Source organism: Crinia signifera, chromosome 1, assembly GCF_055691185.1.
Source record: "Crinia signifera chromosome 1, ASM5569118v1, whole genome shotgun sequence".
Classification (NCBI taxonomy): Eukaryota; Metazoa; Chordata; class Amphibia; order Anura; family Myobatrachidae; genus Crinia; species Crinia signifera.
The window spans coordinates 343,815,423-343,837,166 of record NC_139217.1 but is presented as its reverse complement, the minus strand read 5'-3'; the positions used below and the strand labels follow the sequence as shown (position 1 = coordinate 343,837,166).

Genomic DNA, 21,744 nt, shown 5'->3' with positions numbered 1-21,744 from the left:
ACAAATGACAGTAACAGGCAAGATGACGGCATCGGGAGACGTCTGTAAGATTTCCCCAAAGATGCTGTGAATGACAGCAGAAAACATATCTGCCTGACTAATGGTATCATTCAGTGCTGCTCAGTATCTGGGCCTGATTGCACCACATGTCATCCTAAGTCTGCAGGGTACTTTGTGCTTTGAACTGCTTCCTTCTTCTAGGCAATGTAGGAATGCTCTTGACTTTTATTTAGCAGAACAGTTTGCCTTAAAGATAAGCAATTGAATTAGGTTAAATATTATCTTTATACCTACTGACTTTTCAATAGCGAATGAAGGACATTTAATGAACTACTAACTATACTTAAAAATTCAGTGTGCTTTTCTATGCAGCTCTTCTCTCACAGCTAATGCAATTTCACTTCCAGATTACTGATCTATGAATCAATATGGGAACTTCATGCAAGTTATTCTTGCTGTGTCCCGTCACGTCACCCAATTGGTCCTTCCATGAATCTTATATACATAACACATTTCCATACAGGCAGGCCCATGTTCAGGTTCCCTACACCTGTGTATGTACAGGTTCTGATGATTCCTCTATAGTGCATGCACATATCTCCGTAAGAATGGTCACTGCACCATTTTGCTAGTGATTCCTGCAGCTGCTGCTGCTACAGCACTGATATGGGACTCCATATAGGTGAGTATAATTATATAGGTGCAGTATGTCCAGTGTACACCAATGCATACAGATCTGATATGTACGTTCCATGTTTTCAGTATTGCTTTCTTATTTATATTTTGTGCAATAAAAACCAAATAACAATTACAGGTGATAAAAATCTTTATTCTCTTTAAACTTAGTTTATTGTTATTTCAAGTTAAAATACATGTCTGCATGTAAAAGCTGGTTACTGCTGAATTCTGCGGATGGATTGGATCTGGAAGGTCTGAGCATGGGATCCCCACTCTCTCCAGTGCTTGTACTCTCCTGAGTGACGATCACATTCCAGGATGTACTGGAAGCCACGATAACCGGGATACTGGTATACCACCCAGCTAGATAGGTGGGAAAGAGACATGATGAGGAAGATACATGATAAATGACTATGTGTAAACCTGCCATTACAGCCCACTGGATGAAATATATATTTCCACTCACAAGAAAACACTTGATATTATTATGCAGCATGCCATCCTACATTGTGCCATTGTCCTCTGCATCGTTCAAGTGTGTACGCACCTGTCAGGTGTCCGATTGGCTGGGTACACAGTTTAGTGTGTACCAAGCTTTAGTGTAGTGATACAAGTATGGGCATAGTCAGCCTTGATCAGGTGCCCCTGGCGTGGTTTTGAAGTCCGACGTCTAGGTTTGGAAGTTTTTATCCCCATAAATGTGCCATTTATATTAGAGACAATGATTGCAAGCTGGTCTAGATCGCAGGAGTGGTGAGCAATCTATTCAACACTGTACCGGCAAACATTCTCAGATGGCATATTCCTGATCTTGCTCTTACTGTAGTCCTACCACAACCACACCAGATACCTAATCTAGCACAATGATTGCATGGTCCCAGCTTTATTCATATGGTAAGTTATACAAACATGATAATAATGGCAAAGCAAGAAGAGTAATGGGGTATACAGATGGGCGATTTAAGCCCCATTTCTAAGCTATCAGACCAGATTGCTTAGAACTGAAGCACAAATCGCTGTGTGTGTGTATACACCATAGCGATGCACGGCCTCGCACATCGCTAATGCCGGGTTAGATATTTCAAGGATGCTTGAAATATCTAGTCATCTCCCGTGTTCTCTTTATTGTGTGCTGAGCAATCTGACCAATGCTAGATCGCTCAGCGCAAAACTCCAATCGCCCCATGTGTACTGGGCTTTATAATGTATAACCAAAATGATACACGTTTGTAAAATTACCTGTTCTTCAACTTGATTTGGACAATATTATAAAAAAAACAAAAAAAAAACAAGATCTGTCTCATCTGTGTTATGAAGCAACCAACAGCCATTGCTACAAAACAACGCATTCAATGTAATCTCCACATATGACTTACGCGCCAGACTGGACACGGAAAGAGCCAACTTCGTTGTTACACCAGCCCATGGCTTGAAGGGAGGGATAATCATCGCTCAGCTCTCCTTTCTTTCCCAGGAAGTTCTCCTTCTCAAAGATTGTCATCTTGCAGTCACGATGGTTCTTATTAATAAGTAATATTGAAATGTAAATAAATAAAAAATTCAGTCACAGTCAGAGTAGACTCGGAGATGAAAAATATAACTTATATGTAATAATAATTATTTTAAAGATGTTATGGTTTTATAATGGATAATTTAATAGCTAATGAATTGAGTTCCTGAAGTCTGCAGTCATTTTCTCTTTAAGGACAGGCTGCACTAAGGCCCTTATTCTGGTTCACTAGCAAAATTCCTTTTCAAATGGATAAGACCATGTGCACTGCAGGTGGGGCAGATGTAACAGGTGGAGAGAGAATTAGATTTGGGTGGGGTTTTACTTCAAAGTGAGATCTATATTGCAATGTAAAAATAAAGCAGTCAGTATTTTCCCTGCACGGAAACAAAATAACTCATCCAAATCTAGTTCTCTATGCACAAGTTACATCTACCCCACCTGCAGTGCACATAGTTTTGTCCATTTGAGAAGGAATTTGCCTTTACGAGTGAAGCACAATAAGGGCCTAAGGCCAGAAATGTGGGCAAAAATGCAGTTTATGGTATTTTGGCCACGTTCCCATGTGTACCAAGCTCCGGAATGCTACTTATTTTTTGAGTAAAGCTAATAGATGGCATTACCCAATAGAAGCCTATGGATTGTTTTTGTATTTACACATCCATTCACAGCCCTGCACATGAGCTAAGCCAATGAGGGGGGGGGGGGGGGCGTTTGCTGGGGCAGCGTGGCAGCATTAACCTGCTCGCTGGACTCCGAACACATGAAGCCCAGCGAGCAAGTCTGTATCGGCCCATTAATTCCTATGCAAACCTTTAGTGCGTCAGTGTAATATGAAGTTTAGTAAGGTTTACTTTTAGCAGGTTGTCACAGAAGAAAAACACAGCCCTATGAATGTGTGTCACTGACTATGTTAATTTAAGCCACATATTCTTTAGCTGTGCAAGGAAACATTTTGTTAAATAAAAAGTTTAATTACGGTGCCGGATGAACGCTCCGGTAAGGTACGCTAATGAAACTACACCGTCTAGCTCATTATTCTCTGTTTTACTTTGTTTGCTGAATAGTTCAATAATCAGAGCACAACATGCACAGCTTATAGCACTGCCCACAAAAATACTGCAATGGACTACAGTATATGTGCTCTATTTAGTTAAAAAGTATTTAATGAATGCTAAATACTCGTTACTGTCAATTATTACATGATTAGTTTTGCAATTATTTTTTTAAATAACCCAATATGTTGCACCAAAGATGAGAGTTGACACTTTATACTGTACAGTAAAGTACATGTGTAATAGTGACATGTACAGCAGAAGGCAGTTATACAAGTGGTGCTTGCAGTTACAGTAGATGAATGTTGCAGTATTTATGCCTCGTCTACAGTGCCTGACTATCTAAATGGCTAATTAGGTTGCAGCATCGGGAGCCAGGACTTTACCCCTGATGTACTCTGGGGGGGGGGTGAAGTTCTTAAGGTGACTGCCAGATGACTGTGACAATGTAACTTACTGATGGAACCATTACTTGTGTACATTGTGCTACAGCGCCAGCTGGGCAGCCTAAAGCCAAAGTCTCCTTCCCATACTACAAGCATTAGATTCTACATGCCAGTTGTATAACCTTCATTACATGCACATGGCCAGTATGAATGGCAAGTCCCTGAGCGCGTCCCTGATACACATGTGTTTAGCAGCATTACAAGGGGAGCTACATGTGTATTAGCCTAGGCCAGTGGTTGGGGTAAAAATAAAATTCCTGGGGGTAATGGACGGTGGCACTGCCGAGACACAGCAGGGCATGCATATGAATCTATATGCATGCCAGGCTGTGTCTCGGCAGCCTGACCATCCATTACCCCCAGGAAGCTCCCGGCTCGGCTGCTCCGGCGTGCACAGCACCACTGGGACGCGGATGCGCCCACATAAGCAGTGACCCAGCGCATGTGTAGTCGTGCTAGGAGATGCTGCCCCCCCCCCCCCCCGCCCCATTCTCGCCCCCCCATTGCGTATGGCTGCAAGTACTTTCAGATTCTATCTATTATCTAAGAAGGTGCTAGATAAAAAAAGAAATAGAATCTAATTGATTGCTATGGCCAACATCCCTTCTTCAATAGAACTCCCATTTTAATAAATTTACCCATGTGATTCCAAATCAATTAAACAGAATAAAAAAAAATATTAACTTAATATTATATTATCATAAAGAAAACACATGCTTTTAATTATTTAGTATCTGTATCCTAACCAGAATAAACTAGCTGTAGGTCTTTCAGCATTATAGCGAACATTATTAATTAATGTTATTTAAATAATTGTATTCATAGCCCATTACCGTTAGGCAGCCTGCACAGTATACACTCCTGTCATGTGTATGGTAAGTGAAAACAATTTTCAGCGGCCCTCTGTGGATTTTTATGAACGTTATACTTACAGCACAGGCAATTGGTCGGAAGGAGGTCATTCTCTCGACATGATAAGCATTGCTGCCACTCCAGGCCTCCCAGCGGGGGTACTCTCCTCTCTCCAACACAAATTGCTGACCTTGGAATCCTAAGTGCTCATAGCCAACCCAGCTGTGAAAATGCAGCATACACTTTGGTTTTATTGCATTCATTTTCCATTACCTACAGTAGGGATAGGTCAGAGACACATCCCTAGATTTTTTATCATTATGCCTATTTTTACTTTACAGAAACATGACCACATATACTAGAAGTATAACATCGATTGGAGTGATTTTCATTCATTTGAACTCGATCTGATGAAAATCGATCATTAGAAAATTGATCTTTAGTAAATATACTGTAGCCCTAACTAGGTGCAGCAACATCAATTTGACTAAACAAAGTTACAAGTAGTGGCAAAGTAGTGGCAAAGTAGTGGCAAAAGTAAAATCAGCCACCTACAGAGACTGCCAACCTGACCTTATTGCAAGTGGAATGGCTTCCCATAGGAAGTGCTCGCAGCTAATCACAGGCTGGCCCATGGGGATGTCTTTTCTTCTTCTAGTACTTCCAGTCCAGCTGCTTTTTTCCCATGGGAAACCACACCCCTGCTATAAGGCCAGCTATGTCTGTCTTCTATGAGCTGCTAGGACAGGTTTGGCCACCCCTGCACTAGAGGATATTGTTATGTCAGCCGCAGCCGCATCTCCTATCATCTAGTGTGTATGGGGTTTACCAGTGCCAAACCTAAGCCCTGCCCCAGACCTAATCCCCACTGCCACTGGACTTAAGTCCCACCCCACAGTGATGTCAGCCATCAATTACCAGGATGGCAGGGAGGAAAGTGCTCCAGTCTCCCACCAGGTTAGACAGGTAGAATGCTTGTCCTGTTTTCAGTAGCCATTGCATTGCATGGTATTTTAGGGTCACGACTCAGAACTGGTTGATATTGCACAGCTGCATGGAAGCCACTGTGCAGCACCATACCATAAATATTGTAATGCTGTAGGAGGCATCTGTAAGAAATAGATTCCAAAATAGATGCAGCATTGGATCACCATTGCAGCCATCAGTCACAGCCCCCGGCCAGTCAGACTGCCTGTGGGAACCCTTCTGCCAGATCCAGGAAGTCTGCATTCACCTTGGATTTTACTGCATGTGATCACACAGGACCCCTTCTGCACATGTGCAGACCCCAAACCATGGTATTTGTAGTTAAATCATCAAGTTTGTGTACAAATCCAAATTAGGCCTTTAGTTTGTGGCATGTGGCAATGAAATCTATTAGGGCATTTTTAATTCACGCCCAATGCTATTCAATTGTTTAGCATTTCCCCCTGCGGTACAACCACTTGGGAGTCTGTATAAAAGGCTGCAATCAATGAATATCCTTGTAGGTTAAATCTCAAGAGAGCATTTTAATGCAGAATTGTCATTGCTGCAAGGAAGTGCACCTTCTGGGTTTATAGCACAGAGGATACACAACTCATTTGAATAGGTCTGAGTTGACAATTAGAGGTGGGTCTAATTGGATAAGCCCCATTAAGCAGTAGAGGAAACCAAACACTACAGTGGCTCTTAGCCGTTATTGGTCTACTAAACTCATCATGGTGGGGTCATAGTTCAGCAGCCTGCAGAGACACAAAGCTATAAACCCCTCATTATAGTGTCATCAACATACTCACGCTCCACTCTCGATTTTAAATGAACGGACAGTTTCAAATCCGGATTCCATGATGTTGTAGCACTCGGATGTAAACTCATGCCGGCGACCCTGGAAACATTCTTCATCCCAGACAATAATCTGAAAGTGAAGTTGTTTGAAAGTAAAGTGTGAAGCACAAGATGAAGCAAGGGCACAAGTGACAGTAACAGGCAAGATGACGGCATCGGGAGACGTATGTAAGATTTCCCCAAAGATGCTGTGAATGACAGCAGAAAACATATCTGCCTGACTAATGGTATCATTCAGTGCTGCACAGTATCTGGGACTAATTGCACCACATGTCATCCTAAGTCTGGAGGGTACTTTGTATTATCAACTGCTTCATTTTTCAAGGAATGTAGGATTGTTATTGTGCAGAACATTCTGCCTTACAGATATCAATGTAGCACAGAGCTCAGGGAATAGATGCCTGTGGAATAATGGGAAAGCAGGCTGTTTATCTAGGAACACAATGTTCAGTGCTGGAAATTGCGGGTAGTTCAAGGTGACCCACTAATAATATCTATATGCTGGACATGAATAAGTACTTTAAAAAGATTAATTTTTAATACAACATAATATGGCTTCTATCTATGAGCTCTTTGCCGTAGTGGCCAGTAGCGCACGCAGGGGGGGTTTCTGGGTACCCAGAAACCCCCCTAGGAGTCTAAGGATCCTAGGCTGAAAGCTGAGGGTCCCCTCTTTCCATGGGTACAAGAATTTTAAAAATCGGCCCTTGGGAACCAGAGATATCTGACTTCAAAGCAGTGGTCCCCATCCAAGCCTGTTAATTGCTCTTCCAAGTCAGATATTTCAGGTTCTGTCTGACTCAGAGTTTCTCTGAGGATATATTCCGAAAGCTGGGACTCTCCCCCATTGGTGGACAATAGTAACTTGTCTCTACTGTTCCCAGAACCAAAAATATCAGCCTTCCAGCAGCTGGTTACTGCTCCTGCTCCACACACCTGGTATGTAGTATTATATACTCATGGGCAGATTGCTCTGCCTCCTGAACTCTCATCCCCTAGTCCCCATTAACATTTGGTAGGTGGGATTCTCTAGTTTTTAAATCCATTAAAATCTAATAAATCTATTTCTGGGAACTGGAGATATCTGCAGTCAAGCAAGCTGTCTCCCACCAGAAAATTATGAATAACAAGCCCACTCAACTATACACCCCTCCTCTGCATATTAAACATCCTCTACCACCCTGGAAGTTATGTGTCAGGGCCCCTTCATTCTGCCCAGTGCCCCCTTCCCCCACCCCATCTCCCACCATCTGTGAAGTAAAGGGGTAATTAATGGAAATTACTGATCCAGGCGCTACATGCTGAGCAGTTGATATAATACCCCCTACCACCCGGGGGACATCAAAGCTTCCCCCACCCCTACCGCTGGAGGATCAGTAGTGGCCCCAATACATTGCTATGCCCAGGGGTCTACACTGCTGTTGACGCCCCTGTATATATATATATATATATATATATATATATATATATATATATAGGTCTATCTATAATACTTTAACTGACCCGGCATATACTGGGTCACCTACGTGCCCATCTCTGTGCTTTGCTCCGCCCCTCTGGAAACCCCCTTCTGAAAATCCTGCGTTTGCCACTGGTGGCCATATACTAACTTCAATCTTCTTCTGTAGCTCTATCCACCTTAACTACTGACAAACCTATATCACAGCTGCCTATCCTGTCCAATAAAGTTTTATCATTAGAGCTTGCAGGGAATGGGAATCGCACATGGATGCATTAGGACACAGTTGGAGCTTACTGCATTTTACACTAATGGGGTGGGTCAGGCGTTGGAGGGGGCATGGAACAGGGGTCATAGTACAGTATGGTGTGTTCACACAAAAGGTATCTTATGCTGAGCACAAGGAAGATATGTGTGTGCCTGTACAGGACTGCGTTACTTGTGTTTGCTCAATTTTATGTGTTTGAACGCTAATACAATAGTAATGTGGACGTGGCCATCTATTTTCATTATTACACTGATTTAAGCAATCTGTCCGCAAAAAAAAAAAAATATATATATATATATATATATATTTCCATTTGATTCAATTGTGTTTGCATCTCAGTATAAATTTAATATCTATGCCCAGTTATACACTATATTGTATATAAAATGTGTGCTGTATTATTTCCACCTATTGCTACTATCACTCTGAAACCATCCCTCCTGATGTGAACTAGGAATAAACACTACTGATCTCTCCTGATGTAAGCCAGTCAAGTACATTACTGCTCTCTCCCGGGGTAAGCCAGGCACATACACTACTGCTCTCTCCTGGGGTAAGCCAGGCACATACACTACTGCTCACTCCTGGGTTAAGCCAGGCACATACATTACTGCTCTATCCTGGGGTAAGCAAGGCACATACACTACTATTGTCTTCAGGGATAAGCCAGGCACACACTACTGCTCACTCCTGGGGTAAGCCAGGCACATACACTACTGCTCTCTCCTAGGTTAAGCCAGGCACATACACTACTGCTCACTCCTGGGTTAAGCCAGGCACATACATTACTGCTCTATCCTGGGGTAAGCAAGGCACATACACTACTATTGTCTTCAGGGTTAAGCCAGGCACACACTACTGCTCACTCCTGGGGTAAGCCAGGCACACACTTCTGCTCACTCCTGGGGTAAACCAGGCACACACTACTGCTCACTCCTGGGGTAAGCCAGGCACACACTACTGCTGTCTCTTGGGGTAAGCCAGGCACACATACTACTGTTCTCTCCTCAGGTAACCCAGCCATTTATACTATTATCTTTCCTGGAGTAAAACTGTAAAATATACTATTGTTATATCCTGGGGGAAATCGGGTACATACAGTATACTGCTAGACTTTACTGGGGTAAGCCAGGCAAATATACTACTGGCCTATCCTAGGTTAAGCCAGGCACATACACTACAGATCTCTCCTGGAGTAAACAAGATGCATACACCACTTCTCTGCCAGGAACATATACTACTGGTCTCTCCTATGGTAAGCCAGGCATATATACTACTGGCCTCTCCTATGGTAATCCAGGCATATATACTACTGGCCTCTCCTATGGTAAGCCAGGCATACAGTATATACTACTGGCCTCTCCTATGGTAAGCCAGGCATATATACTACTGGCCTCTCCTATAGTAAGCCAGGCATATATACTACTGGTCTCTCCTATGGTAAGCCAGGCATATATACTACTGGTCTGTCTCTCCTATGGTAAGCCAGGCATATATACTACTGGCCTCTCCTATGGTAAGCCAGGCATATATACTACTGATCTCTCCTATGGTAAGCCAGGCATATATACTACTGGTCTGTCTCTCCTATGGTAAGCCAGGCATATATACTACTGGCCTCTCCTATGGTAAGCCAGGCATATATACTACTGTTCTCTTCTATGGTAAGCCAGGCATATATACTACTGGTCTCTCCTGGTGTAAGCCAGATACACACACACTACATATGCCACACTTGCCATGTTTAATGCATGCTGTATATAATGCCAGGCATGTGTTTGAGTATTTGCAATTTGGATGAAAATGATATCCAATTCAGCATGAGCCCTTATGTTTTCAGTCCTCTATTTCCACTGTAGCCAGTGATTTACTATAAAGCTTGATGAATTCAAAATTCATGGTTCATTTACCACATTGTGCACTCATTAAGAATACCCTTGAGCAAACTCCCTTAAATACATTTCCCATTAACTATAGTTTACCATTTAATGATATGTAATACAAATACAGTTATTCTCCTTAAACACTTTGTACTGTACATAAGTAGGAATTCAGCTGTGTTAGCCTAGAGAGAGAATATTATCACCTTCCAGTGTCCAGCAAACTTAGTACAATGTTGTGTCATATTTTCTCTGTCCTGTAGAGAGAAAGAGAAAACCAGCATTTAAAGCCATGACGTTTTAATTAAGCACAATCCATTTTATAATAATTGTCTAATAATTGATATGGTAACTGAGGGCTTTATTGTGTGGTACTGCCTGCTGATCACATCCCTTTAATAATGTCTTTTCCTGGCTCTTAGGAAATCCATTAAAGGAATTAATGAATAAGAGTCTTTAGTTTGTCTAGTGCCTTCTGAGAGTGTTCACTTAATGTTGCTTGTATTGGAAAGTGTTCACAGGGAATCCCGGTTGACTGCACTAAAAATCCTAGCAGGTGTGCCAGCCACTGCATTAAATGATTAATCTGGCATTGCCCCATCCCTGAGTAAATGTAGCGGCATTATTTACTTGGCAGTGGCCAGATATCTATGTTTGCATTGAGCAAACAATTCAATATTTCTTTCCTTTGGATTGGTTATCACCAATACTTTGAGACTTCATGATAAGAATAGATATACAGAAGTGTTTTATGTTAATTTGTTTTATCTTAGTTTAATATATGTCAGAAATGTAAGAAAAAATACCCTTTTTGGGAGAGTATATGTCAAGTCCAAGTACTAACTGATAATGGCAACTATTAGTAAAATATTAGTAAACCAGACACCCCTACTACATATACAAGATCAATTTAAATTAATGACAGTATGGACATTTTAACAGACAACACCATCGCTGGTAGTTGCAAATTGTAAACTATGTGGACAAAATGAAGCAAATCCTGTCCCTCACCTCATAAATGACTATTACATATAAAAACAATGTATATCATTTTATATTTACATCAGAATTTATTCATAACAAACTTTTGGCCTAGGTGAGCCGTGAAGAGAATTCTAAGGGCTATTTCACACGCTCCGGCTCCTGCCTTGCGGCGAAATCCTGCATGGCCAAGAAGCCGTGCCGCACTCTGGAGTTCAGAATGGTGGGGATGGCCACAGCCCGGCAGCCGTCCCTTCCAATGGTTTGATCCGGCTGCAACTGGGCGGCCGGGCCGTGGCTGTCCTGTGTGAATGGACACAATTGTGTCCATTGTTACCCATGGTGTCTGGCACGGCTTTTCGCTGTGCGGGGTTTTGACGCCCAGCAGGAGCCGGAGCGTGTGAAATAGCCCTTATACTCTAGGGTGACATGATTCAAAAATGTTTGGGAACCACTTGTATGAGCTATTGTGTGAATACAGGTACCTATTGTAATGAAGTAAAGGGAAGTCAGCCTTATATGTCCATAGAGATTCCCAACATGGCATTTTGTCATTTCATTGTGACAAATGTCTAACACCATAGTGCTAATGCCAGTCTGAATATTGCTTGATGTTCACGTAATGAGTTTGGTACAATTTACTGGATTCATCATTCCTGTTTCCTGATAGTTTTATTATATAATCTATCATTTTTTTCTGTTGGAATAGTTAGGTACTATTATAAATTGGGACATTTTTACAATGTGTTTTTATGAATTTGTTAAACAATGTGTAAATTATATTTCCACTTGTGCCCAGCCAGAAAATACATTGTTATTCTGAAAGTAGTAGAGAGTAACATTTTGTAATATTGAAAATATATAAAGGGTGAGATTTAATGGGATGAGAGATTCAGAGAGTGAAAGATTTGGTAAGAAATCTCCAGGGGTTTTTTAAAGCGGCAATCATTTACACTTCAAAATCAAACTGGTTTTGCAGTGTAAATGATTGCCGCTTTATAGCATAATACACTTTCAGTTTTCGGTGTGTTTCGAGTTTGTACAGTGGCCTGATTCACATAAAGCAAAAAAGCAAGCAACTGGGTAATACATTGCTGCACTGCAGGTGAGGCAGATGTAAGGGTGCATATAAACTGTGAGATTTTGGGATGTGATTTCCCATGAACTCCTCAGAGCCCAGATCCATAAAATATTGACTATATTTACTTGAGATTTTGACTATGGATGATTTTTTTGACTCTACTGGAACATTAGATTGTACACAATATAGTCAAATTGCCCTGCCAGCACAGACTATTTTTTTCTTGCAATGCTGATCTCTCGGAAGGGCGTTTCAGCATTGCAAGCTGAATATTTGTGCTAAGTTTTCTTCAGATTTTGACTATATAGTCAAATCAAATGCTCAAATCGCGCTGCGTGTATGCATCTTAAGATGTGCAGAGAGAGTTAGATTTGGGTGGAATGTGTTCAATCAGAAATCTAAATTGCAGTATAAAAATAAAGCTGTTTAAAGTGTGGGATAAATGCATAAGCAGCCATTATTTATCCTGTACAGAAAACATATAACCCACTTACTGTGTATCTAAATCTTTCTGCACACATTACACCTGCCCCACCTGCAGTGCAATATGTATTTGCCTAGTAGTTTGCTTTTTTGGTTTACTTACAAACAGTAATAAGGCCCTGGGTGGATAATAATGATAAATGGGCACATTACTTAAAACATGCGGAAACTAGTGTTACTGTATATTTAATAGCCAAAACCAGAAGAGATGAACAAAGCTGAGGTAGGAAACGTCTTGCTAAATGACAGGGAGTATTCTGCAAAGTATACTTACATAAGGTCAAAGTTTTGAAATCAAGTTAATTCTAGTAATAATACATTAATGCCAATCAGAGATTACATTTCTATTCTAAAATATCCAGTTCCTTCATATGATACCAAGACTTTGCTGTACAAGGGTATCATGCTTCCTGACTAAAGCTATAAAATCAAAGAGAAACTAATATATTCTAAGCAGCTGACAGATCTGTTGCTGTAAGTACATTCTGTCATCTGTACTTGAGCAAATTTGGCTATATTTCATGTCAAAATGTTTTCTGGGCACTACAATTTGACTGGCTAGAGAACGTGATTGATATATCAATGTATCTCTCCCGGAGAAATCTTTTAGAAATGGCTACAATTCAAAACATTGCCCGCTATCATTTCACATTTTAACCCAATCCAACCATTATGGCTACTAAGTATATTTAGAGTTTCCCTGTCAATGAAGAAGTAAATCTACCCACCTAAAGCAAAGAGAAAATGGTAATTACATATACTTAATCGGATGTCCTTTTAATCCCAACCTATATTTTATTTAGATTTAAAATAGATTTGTTATAAACCTAATACAAAAATGAACTGCACACAGTTATATGAATTACAAGTTAGTATTTTTTATTGTTTGTTAGATTTAGAGATGTGAGTATTTCAGAATGAGTGATTCTCTTTCCATTTAATTGACACCTGAGATTTTTTGTTTGTTTTGAACCCTTGGCAGAGGATTATAAAGCCCCCAGTACAGAAGCTTCTAATGCTGTATTTTTTTGTTTTTAATTATTACAGTTTCATCTGCCAATTGGTGGTAATAGTTCATGCAATAGTAAGTTCAAAGGAAATTATTCTCCATGGGCTCCTCGAGTATGATTTATTTCTGCGTCATTTCTGATGGGTTCTTTAAATGACTAAACTCAGACTTTCTGGTCTTATTACTCTAAATATTAATATTTGTTAATTATTTAAATTTTAAACTAGATAGATAGATAGATGTAGATAATATGGCGCCACTGAATGGCTGCCTAGGTGCTGTACAGCCCAGTAAATATTTGTTCCCATGTCCATGCCCCTCACCAGGACACATCTAGTGCATATCTGTACATGTGTTTTATATCTGTACTGTCACTGTTCTACTTGTTCTCACCCTGGCTGTTGCACAATCCAAATCTAATTCCTAGTATACGCAAGTATACCTGGCCAATAAAGCTGATTCTGATTATCATCAGTTGCATAACAAGGTTGTTTGTAGAAACAGCAATGTCTCAGACCACAAAGAACCATTATTAAGCTATTGTATATAACTTGATAAAAAAACTAAAATGCTGTTTCTGCGAAAACCTTGTTACGCGAATAATGAAGAGTGTTGATGTTTTCCGGTAGTACTGTTCTAGTTTGGTTCTGGAGCCCTCTTCTACATGGACTAATACCTTTTTCTAGAGTTACCACTTTTTCCAAGTAATGTACAAATATTAAAGTCCACCTAGTTTTTTCTCTAGGTTAAAAATCAAAAACCTGATTCTGTTTACCATGCAATAGACAATTGTAAAAGTGATCACACTGAACATTTTATTTGTTCCACCAAGAGAATTAGACATGGCTGACTGCAATGTTTATGAGACTATAGGCCTTACCTTGCTGTGATCAAGCAGCTGAGAGTCAGGAGGAGGAAACATACTGAATGACATATCCACTGGAGTTTTTATAGCCTGCTGAATTGTCATAGACAGATAGAGGCAGCTTTACTGAAACCCCTCAGTCAGCACATGCAGAGAGGCCTCATTCTGGAGTATTGTTGCCTGAACAATGACTATAATCTATACAGGAGGTAGTAATGTATAGAAATGCAAGCACATGAGGTTTTTATAGAAAAGGCCATAGATATTTTGTTTCAATATAGCCAGTTTCGGAAATATATGTATGAAAAAAATGCATTCATGAAATGATCAGACCTATGTAATCCAGCAGAGCATGCGTCATTTATTATTATTATAATTTTATTTATAAGGCGCCACAAGTGTTTCGCAGCGCCGTACAAAGGAACAATACAGGGAGACAATACAGGGAGTCATTTGATATATGCCTTACAATGTTTAATGTATCTAGTTGACAGGATTCCTGAAGCGAAGATGTTTTTGCCAACATATTATGTACAGGAAATAGAATATAAATATATCAATGCCCAAATGAGATGACTGTATAAGGGGACCTAAGGTAGTGAAATAATTGTAAATGGTGATTGGCTTCATTATTATTATTTATTTATTTACAGTTTCTAATATAGCGCAGCAGATTCCGTTGCACTTTACAATTGTAGACAGAGATAAAACTAACTGGGTAACAACAGACAGACTTGGATCTCGTCAAACAGTGGCCTTTGGCGCCACCTGAGCCTCACAAGGCCACTTCCTGTTGAACTGCAGACAGACTCTGGTGAGCTCCTGGCCAAGAGATCAAGATGATAAGATGCCTAGTTCAGTTACCCTACCTTGATCAATTCAGCATGTTTACCCATTAAAATTAGTGAAGACTTATTTATTTATTTATTTATTAACAGTTTCTTATATAGCGCATACATATTCCGCAGCGCTTTACAGAGCATAGTTATTAGCAAAAACACATAACGAATTACAGCACAAGACAGTTTAGGACAAGTACATGGTTAATATGGATAGTTGCATCAGTGGACATGACACTGAAGCAAGCATCAGGGTGGCAGAGGTTTATATATTCTAAGAAAGTCACATGAGGAGAGAGGGCACTGCTCGTGAGAGCTTACATTCTAAAAAGGGAGGGTTAGACAGACAGGGTTGACACAGAAGGGAAAGAGGTGAGCTTAAACAGTAGGTTAGGATGAGATATGGTCGGGTTTTATGCAGGAGGGTGGGAAGAGGTCAGCTTAGTCCTTGATATTTTAAGTCTAAAAAAGAGCTGGGTCATCCAAGAGTAGACAGCAGAGATACAGTTGGAGATATGAGTGATGATGGAGGGAGAGAGATCAGGAAAGGAGCTGTAGATTTCAGTGTTATCAGCATAGATGTGATAGTGGAAGTCGAGTGAGCAAATAAGCTCACCCAGAGAGGACGTATAGAGAAAGAGAAGAAGAGGGCCAAGAATAAAATTTTGGGGGACACCTAAAATCAATGGAAGAGCAGGACAGGTGAAGTCATTAGAGGTACAGCTGGTCATTTTCAAAACTGACAGTGCAAATACAAGCATTAACAGTGATAGTAAAAGTTGTTTGCAGATGTAAAAATGATAATATTATTATGGTTGAATAGCCAGATTAAGCAGCCACAGGTAGTATGTTGTGAGAATAAATTGAACTCACTCAAAGCAGTCTTTGGTTTTCTCAGTTGTTGCTTCTGTCCTTCTGTTTCACTTCAGTGTAACGCCAGTATAACGCCACAGTTATATTTAAATTATGCCGCACTTTAAAAATGATGCACTTCAAAACTATTATGCACACAGCTAAACCATGCACACAGCCTACTCGGCCACAGCCTATGTAATGACCATTAAATGGATCTGCACTCATTAATTGGACTTTCCCCACCCAATCCCAACCCCCCTACTACAATGAATGGTAATAAAAGGGGCTTACATAAACATCCATGCATTCCAAGATATCATGTATCATTAAGAGTTATAAGATATTCCTCCCTTCACATAGGCAACAGAGATTTGCTTTTTAACTTGCAAAATTAAGTTTGTCAAAAACACATTTCTGATATCTAAAGCAGTGTGCAGAATGATCACTTACCAAAGCATTTAAATACATCCAGCACCTCAGATGCAATAATCTGCAGCCCAGCCAGACCAAGTATGTAGAATGCTGGTTACCTTGATGAAAAGACTTATGAGCCTAATGAATGAAGCCTGTATCTGTAATGTGTGCAAGGTACCTGTGTCTAAATATACTGGTAGTATAGAAAAGGTATGGGATTTGACCTTATATTGAGAGACCATGGGGCAGATGTATTAAGCCTTGGAGAGTGATAATGGGCCTTATTCTGGTCGGTGCGGCCGGATACGAATATGCGGCCAGGACCGTACGTGCGAAACCCCGCCTTCCATACGGATCGCCAACTCCATCCGTACGCGGTAAGAAGCTGTCCGCACGGACCGCAAGTGTATTTCTCAAGGAATACGCCTCCTCCATCTCAGGGAACCTCCCCCATCATTCGGCGAGTGTTACACCAGCTCCCGCAACCTCAGACCACACGGACATTTTTCCGTGCAAAAGCAGGGATCTGGGCGGGCAGCTGACATCCGGCAATGTCATATGTCCGCCCCCTACACGTGCGTCACGGCCACATTACCATATGTACGCCCAGTGTTCTCATGGGAACGCCCATGAAACGCGGGGCGTATGCATATGGAAATGAGCCCAAATAGCCCTTCACGCCCCTCTCCACCCCCTGTTCGTAGTGTTTACATTTCATGCGGAATTTGGCCGTACGCCCCGCTCGCACATGCGCAGAGACGCCTCTGCACATGCGCAGACACAAAACATCGGCGGCACGAACGCACGCGGTTATTACCGCACCAACCAGAATAAGGGCCAATGTGAGGAGAGGTAAACTACCCACCAATCAATTCCAGGTAAATTTTCAAACTAAAAGGTGCCCACACACTAGAACGATTTTTTGCCGATTGGCCAATTTCCGACCGATTTGCTGATTTTTGACGCAAATCGGCTGATCTTGATCGGATGCACGCTCCCATGGATCTTGATAAATCTTTTGATCTTTGGTGAAGATGTGCGCTTGTCTGAAATCTTTTGTCCAGGACGGACAAAAGACTTCAAGGCTAATGTTTGCGCACATCTTAAGATCGCAGATCTTTCTAAAGTGTGGGCACCTTTAGGCCAGAATTCAATTACCCTTGTATTTTACCACAGATGAAAAATGGAGGTTGCTGGCTATTTCATTTTTCACTTGAAAGTCTTGTTAACATCCATTAAAGTAGCGTGTTAATGGGCATTAACATGGGTTACCGAGAGATAACAAGGAATCCACAAAACAGATTTGTGCGTTAATAGGTTCGCAGAACATGTTCTCCCGCCTTTTATGAGGGAAAGTTTTGATCTGCTGAGGCAAGTTGATTGAACATCCCCAATAAATCCAGACTAATTGGGCAACTCCGGAGATGAATTAGCCCACAGTACTTTGGAGTTTTTTTACTTAAGAGAAAAGGAAGGTCCCAATCTCCCAAGAGCCCCGGCGCTATTGGGTAAAGGATTTTTTTAAATATAGAATATTTTCATATAAAGGGAGCCCTGATTGGCTGCTGCAGGAGTAAGAAGTCTGCCGGACACGCCAAGCACAATGAAAGAGGACACGATGTGATTAAATATAAAAGGTTTTATATAGACATAAATAATAAGTTAAAGATCAAGGTGGGTAAAAAACAGAAATTGGAATATAATTAACACATAAACACACACATATACATATATTGTATAGCACTTATATCTGGACCAGTAAAACACTGTATATTAAAAGGGCAGACGTGATACGATTCCTATCTAGAGATTTGCTGGCGTCCCAGCAGGAATAATAATGCGGAGTCAGTAAATGATATAGATCCCCTCAGAGAGAAGCCGATAGGTGTACACAAGGTTAAAAGCCTTATAGCAGCGGGTAGATTAGTAAACCAAAATAGACCTGGGTTAGCGAGTAAGCTGACATGCAATAAGTTCATGCAGGTATTGGCATGTATAATAGGTTGCTGATGCCTGCGTGTTAGTATAAGCAGGTAAACACAGTTAATAATGAGCCCAAGTTGCAGGAGTCCCGTTTAGGAGTTCATAATTGCGGGTATAGTAACACTCACTGAATTTGAGGAGATGGAGTGGCACCTCTGTGGGCTATTTGAAGACCGTGTACTGGAGGTATGCACGCTGTCTGCTGCTTCCCGTGTGGTGATGAGCGCCAGAGTACACGCTGATGGTGAAAGCGGAAGTCCAGCCGGATGTAGAAGCGGCAAAGGTCTCTGGGGGTATGGGCGGAAGTCTGTATCAAGTCTGCGGTTAGCACTGGCGGAAGTGGGGCAACGCGTTTCGTCTCCCAAGCAACTGGAGACTTTTTCAAGCTGTCATGTTCTCCCGCCTTTTATGAAAGAAAGTTTTGTCCTGCTGAGGCAAGTTGATTTAACATCCCCAATAAATCCAGACTAATTGGGCAACTCCCAGTTATGAGCTGATTGGCTGGTTCTTTATCACTCTCCACTTTATTACTCTCCAGGGTTTAGTACATCTCCCGACAGCAGAACTAATGAGGAAGATGCCATTGAAGCAACATACAGTAGTATCAGAAGAACCTATTCATCTCTGTAAAAAATGTATTACAGTAATTATCAGTGTGCTGGAGAAGTTTATATAAAGTGAGGTTTATTGAAAGATAATCTGGTTTCAACCCACAAGAACTGAGGATCAAGAGAGACTGAACTAACCTTAAAAAAACTGAATTAGAGGTAGGTGCAGTTAGGAGAGTACATACTATATAGGCCTGTGTAAAAGCTGCTACAATTGTTATAATTATATGCCAATTTATTATTCATGTTTTACACATCATTATATAATGCATTAATCAGAGCTGTGGCAGAAGCCCAATTAAAGTATTCAGTTAAAAAAATATGACAGACTATAAATGATTCTCCTCAGAACAATTGCTTTGAAATGCGGCCAATAAATCAAAACTTCATAGGAACAACTGATGTGAGGAAACAGCTTATTATTGTATATGCATGTCAGGGAACAAACAGGGGCCCTGCGAAAATGTGCTAATGACTGAGATGCCATAGAAGGTATGGCTTAATGCTGTTGGGTCAGGTAGTGCTCCCCCCCCCCCCTCCTCTTTCTCTCTCTCTCCCCATCCTCTGTCTCTGTAATGATATCTCTCATGTATTTTTCTCTCCCCTACCTGTTGACACTCTCTCCCTCTCCCCCAATCACCTACTTTCCCCAACACTAATGCTCGCCCACTTTTCATGACACTGTTGCTCACTCTCCCCGACATTGACACTCATCCGCTCTTCCCAACACTGATGCTTGCCCGCTCTCCCCAACATTGATGCTCACTCTCCCCAGCAATGACGCTCACCCGCTCTCCCCAACATTGACACTCGTCCACTCTCCCCAACACTATCGATCACTCTCCTGACAGTCGCTCTCCCCGACACTGATGCTTGCCCACTCTCCCCGACACTGTTGCTTTCTTTCCCCAAAACTGACGCTCGCCCATTCTCCCCAACACTGATGCTCGCTCTCCCCTACACTGATGCTCGCCTGCTCTCCCTGACATTGACTCCCTTTCGTCCCGACACTGACCCTTGCCCTGATGTTCACCCTCTCATTCCGTCAGGAACGGTAAAGATTGTAATTCTAATTCACAAATTCTAGTTACGCCCCTGTACAGGGCCACAACTAGGGGAGGCTAGGGGGTCATCAGCCTTGGGTGCCTGAATGAAGGAACGCTAGGGAGCGGAACTGGCTTAACCATTAATCTAGGTATGCAGGAGAGCGCCACTGCTATCAATGCCAATTCACAGACAGCAGCCAGATCTTCCGTCGCTGTCTTTGTACTGTAGCACTCATAAAGAAGAAAACAGTTACAATTTTAACTTCCATGGGATAAAATTCAAAGGAGACAACCCAATAATGATAAATAAGATTTTCTTATATAGAAGTAAGTGTGTGTGTGTGTATGTATGACTGCCTTTCACTCACTGTGTGTGTTTGTGTGTGTGTGTGTGTGTGTGTGTGTGTGTGTGTGTGTGTGTGTGTGTGTGTGTGTGTGTGTGTGTGTGTGTGTGTGTGTGTGTGTGTGTGTGTGACTGCCTTGCACTCACTTTGTAGATACATTCTCTGGGGTTTATTTAATACTTAGATTCTATCTACTATCTTCTAGAAGGTGCAAAATAAATAAGAAGTAGATTCCGATTCCATATTTAATAGAACTTCCATCTTAGTAAATAAACCTCTCTCTGAGTCCGCTGTCACTTAATGCATGCGTAAAACATTGCTCCACTGCATCCCCAACATTGTGTCCATCTCAATGCTCAGAGACATCATGGAGTCCATTTAGTGTACATTATGCATACCTCCCAACATAAAGACCAGGAGGATCAGGATTCTCTCTAATTAATTAGTGTGCACATGTGCGCTGGTTCTATTTCCTTCTGATCTGCTGAGCAGAGCAGCAGCAGGCAGGGGGGGACTCCCAACTGCCCCCACCACCACCACCACCACCATGGGACACTTCCGGCTCTGGGCAGGATGCGGGACAGTCCCAAAAAAACGTAAATGTCCCACACAATGCACACATTTGTACCCATCCGATGTAAAATATGGCTGGTAAATTAGCTTCAGCTAATTAACTATAAGCCAAATTCGGCTGATTCACCATATTTATGTATGGCAAAGCTCAGCCAAATTCTGATGTACGAATTTTACACTTTCGATAGAACTCTGCCGTTCATTCGTACTGCTGGATTTAGCTGGTGATTTAACAAAAAATAGGACTGGATGATTTTTCGTCCATACGCTTGTATGCAAATGGATGTATCTGCACACAAATCCTTTTGCATGCCAGGGTGGACATTTGCATGGTGGCAGAGGGCGGGCGGCGCTTCAGTGCTTGGTAAGCCACAAATTTCCCATCTCTATCGGCTTTTGCTAAAACCTAGTGATTACCTGACGATTATATAAGCCCTACTATTTTCAGAGTAAAACAGCATCCTAAGTACCGGTGACTGTGTTGTACGCTAAGTGAACAATGGGTGGTTGTTGTTTACAGAAGAATAGAAAAAGAATATTAGTAACCAATTCAGACTGTGCCTCCTGGCATCATCACAACACACAGTATAACATGAATTATCACTTAATAGACCAATATCGAAATGGTAGAAAATGCAATACGTCCCTTAGTTTGATACTATGCAGGTGTCTCTCTTAGTTTCCACAC

General features: G+C 41.4%; 1 protein-coding gene across 1 annotated transcript; it reads right to left on the bottom strand.

Annotated features, from left to right (window-relative positions):
* Positions 1–798: 798 nt before the first annotated feature.
* Positions 799–10,233, bottom strand: CRYBA4 (crystallin beta A4). The gene is made up of 5 exons (XM_083158392.1): positions 10,182–10,233; positions 6,320–6,438; positions 4,622–4,763; positions 2,055–2,197; positions 799–1,041 (listed from the first exon to the last, which is right to left on the bottom strand). The coding sequence occupies exons 1-5, from the start codon at positions 10,218–10,220 to the stop codon at positions 894–896; spliced, it is 591 nt and encodes a 196-aa protein (XP_083014518.1). The 5' UTR covers positions 10,221–10,233; the 3' UTR covers positions 799–893.
* Positions 10,234–21,744: the final 11,511 nt, after the last annotated feature.

What these genes read in the sequence shown, in the direction of transcription:
- CRYBA4 (XM_083158392.1), bottom strand. Translation starts at nt 10,220, where the DNA reads ATGACACAACATTGTACTAAGTTTGCTGGACACTGGAAG. An exon ending in TTTAAAATCGAGAGTGGAGC is followed by an intron (nt 4,764 to 6,319) that starts GTGAGTATGTTG and finishes GCATTTTCACAG; the next exon opens with CTGGGTTGGCTATGAGCACT. An exon ending in TCCGACCAATTGCCTGTGCT is followed by an intron (nt 2,198 to 4,621) that starts GTAAGTATAACG and finishes CTTATTAATAAG; the next exon opens with AACCATCGTGACTGCAAGAT.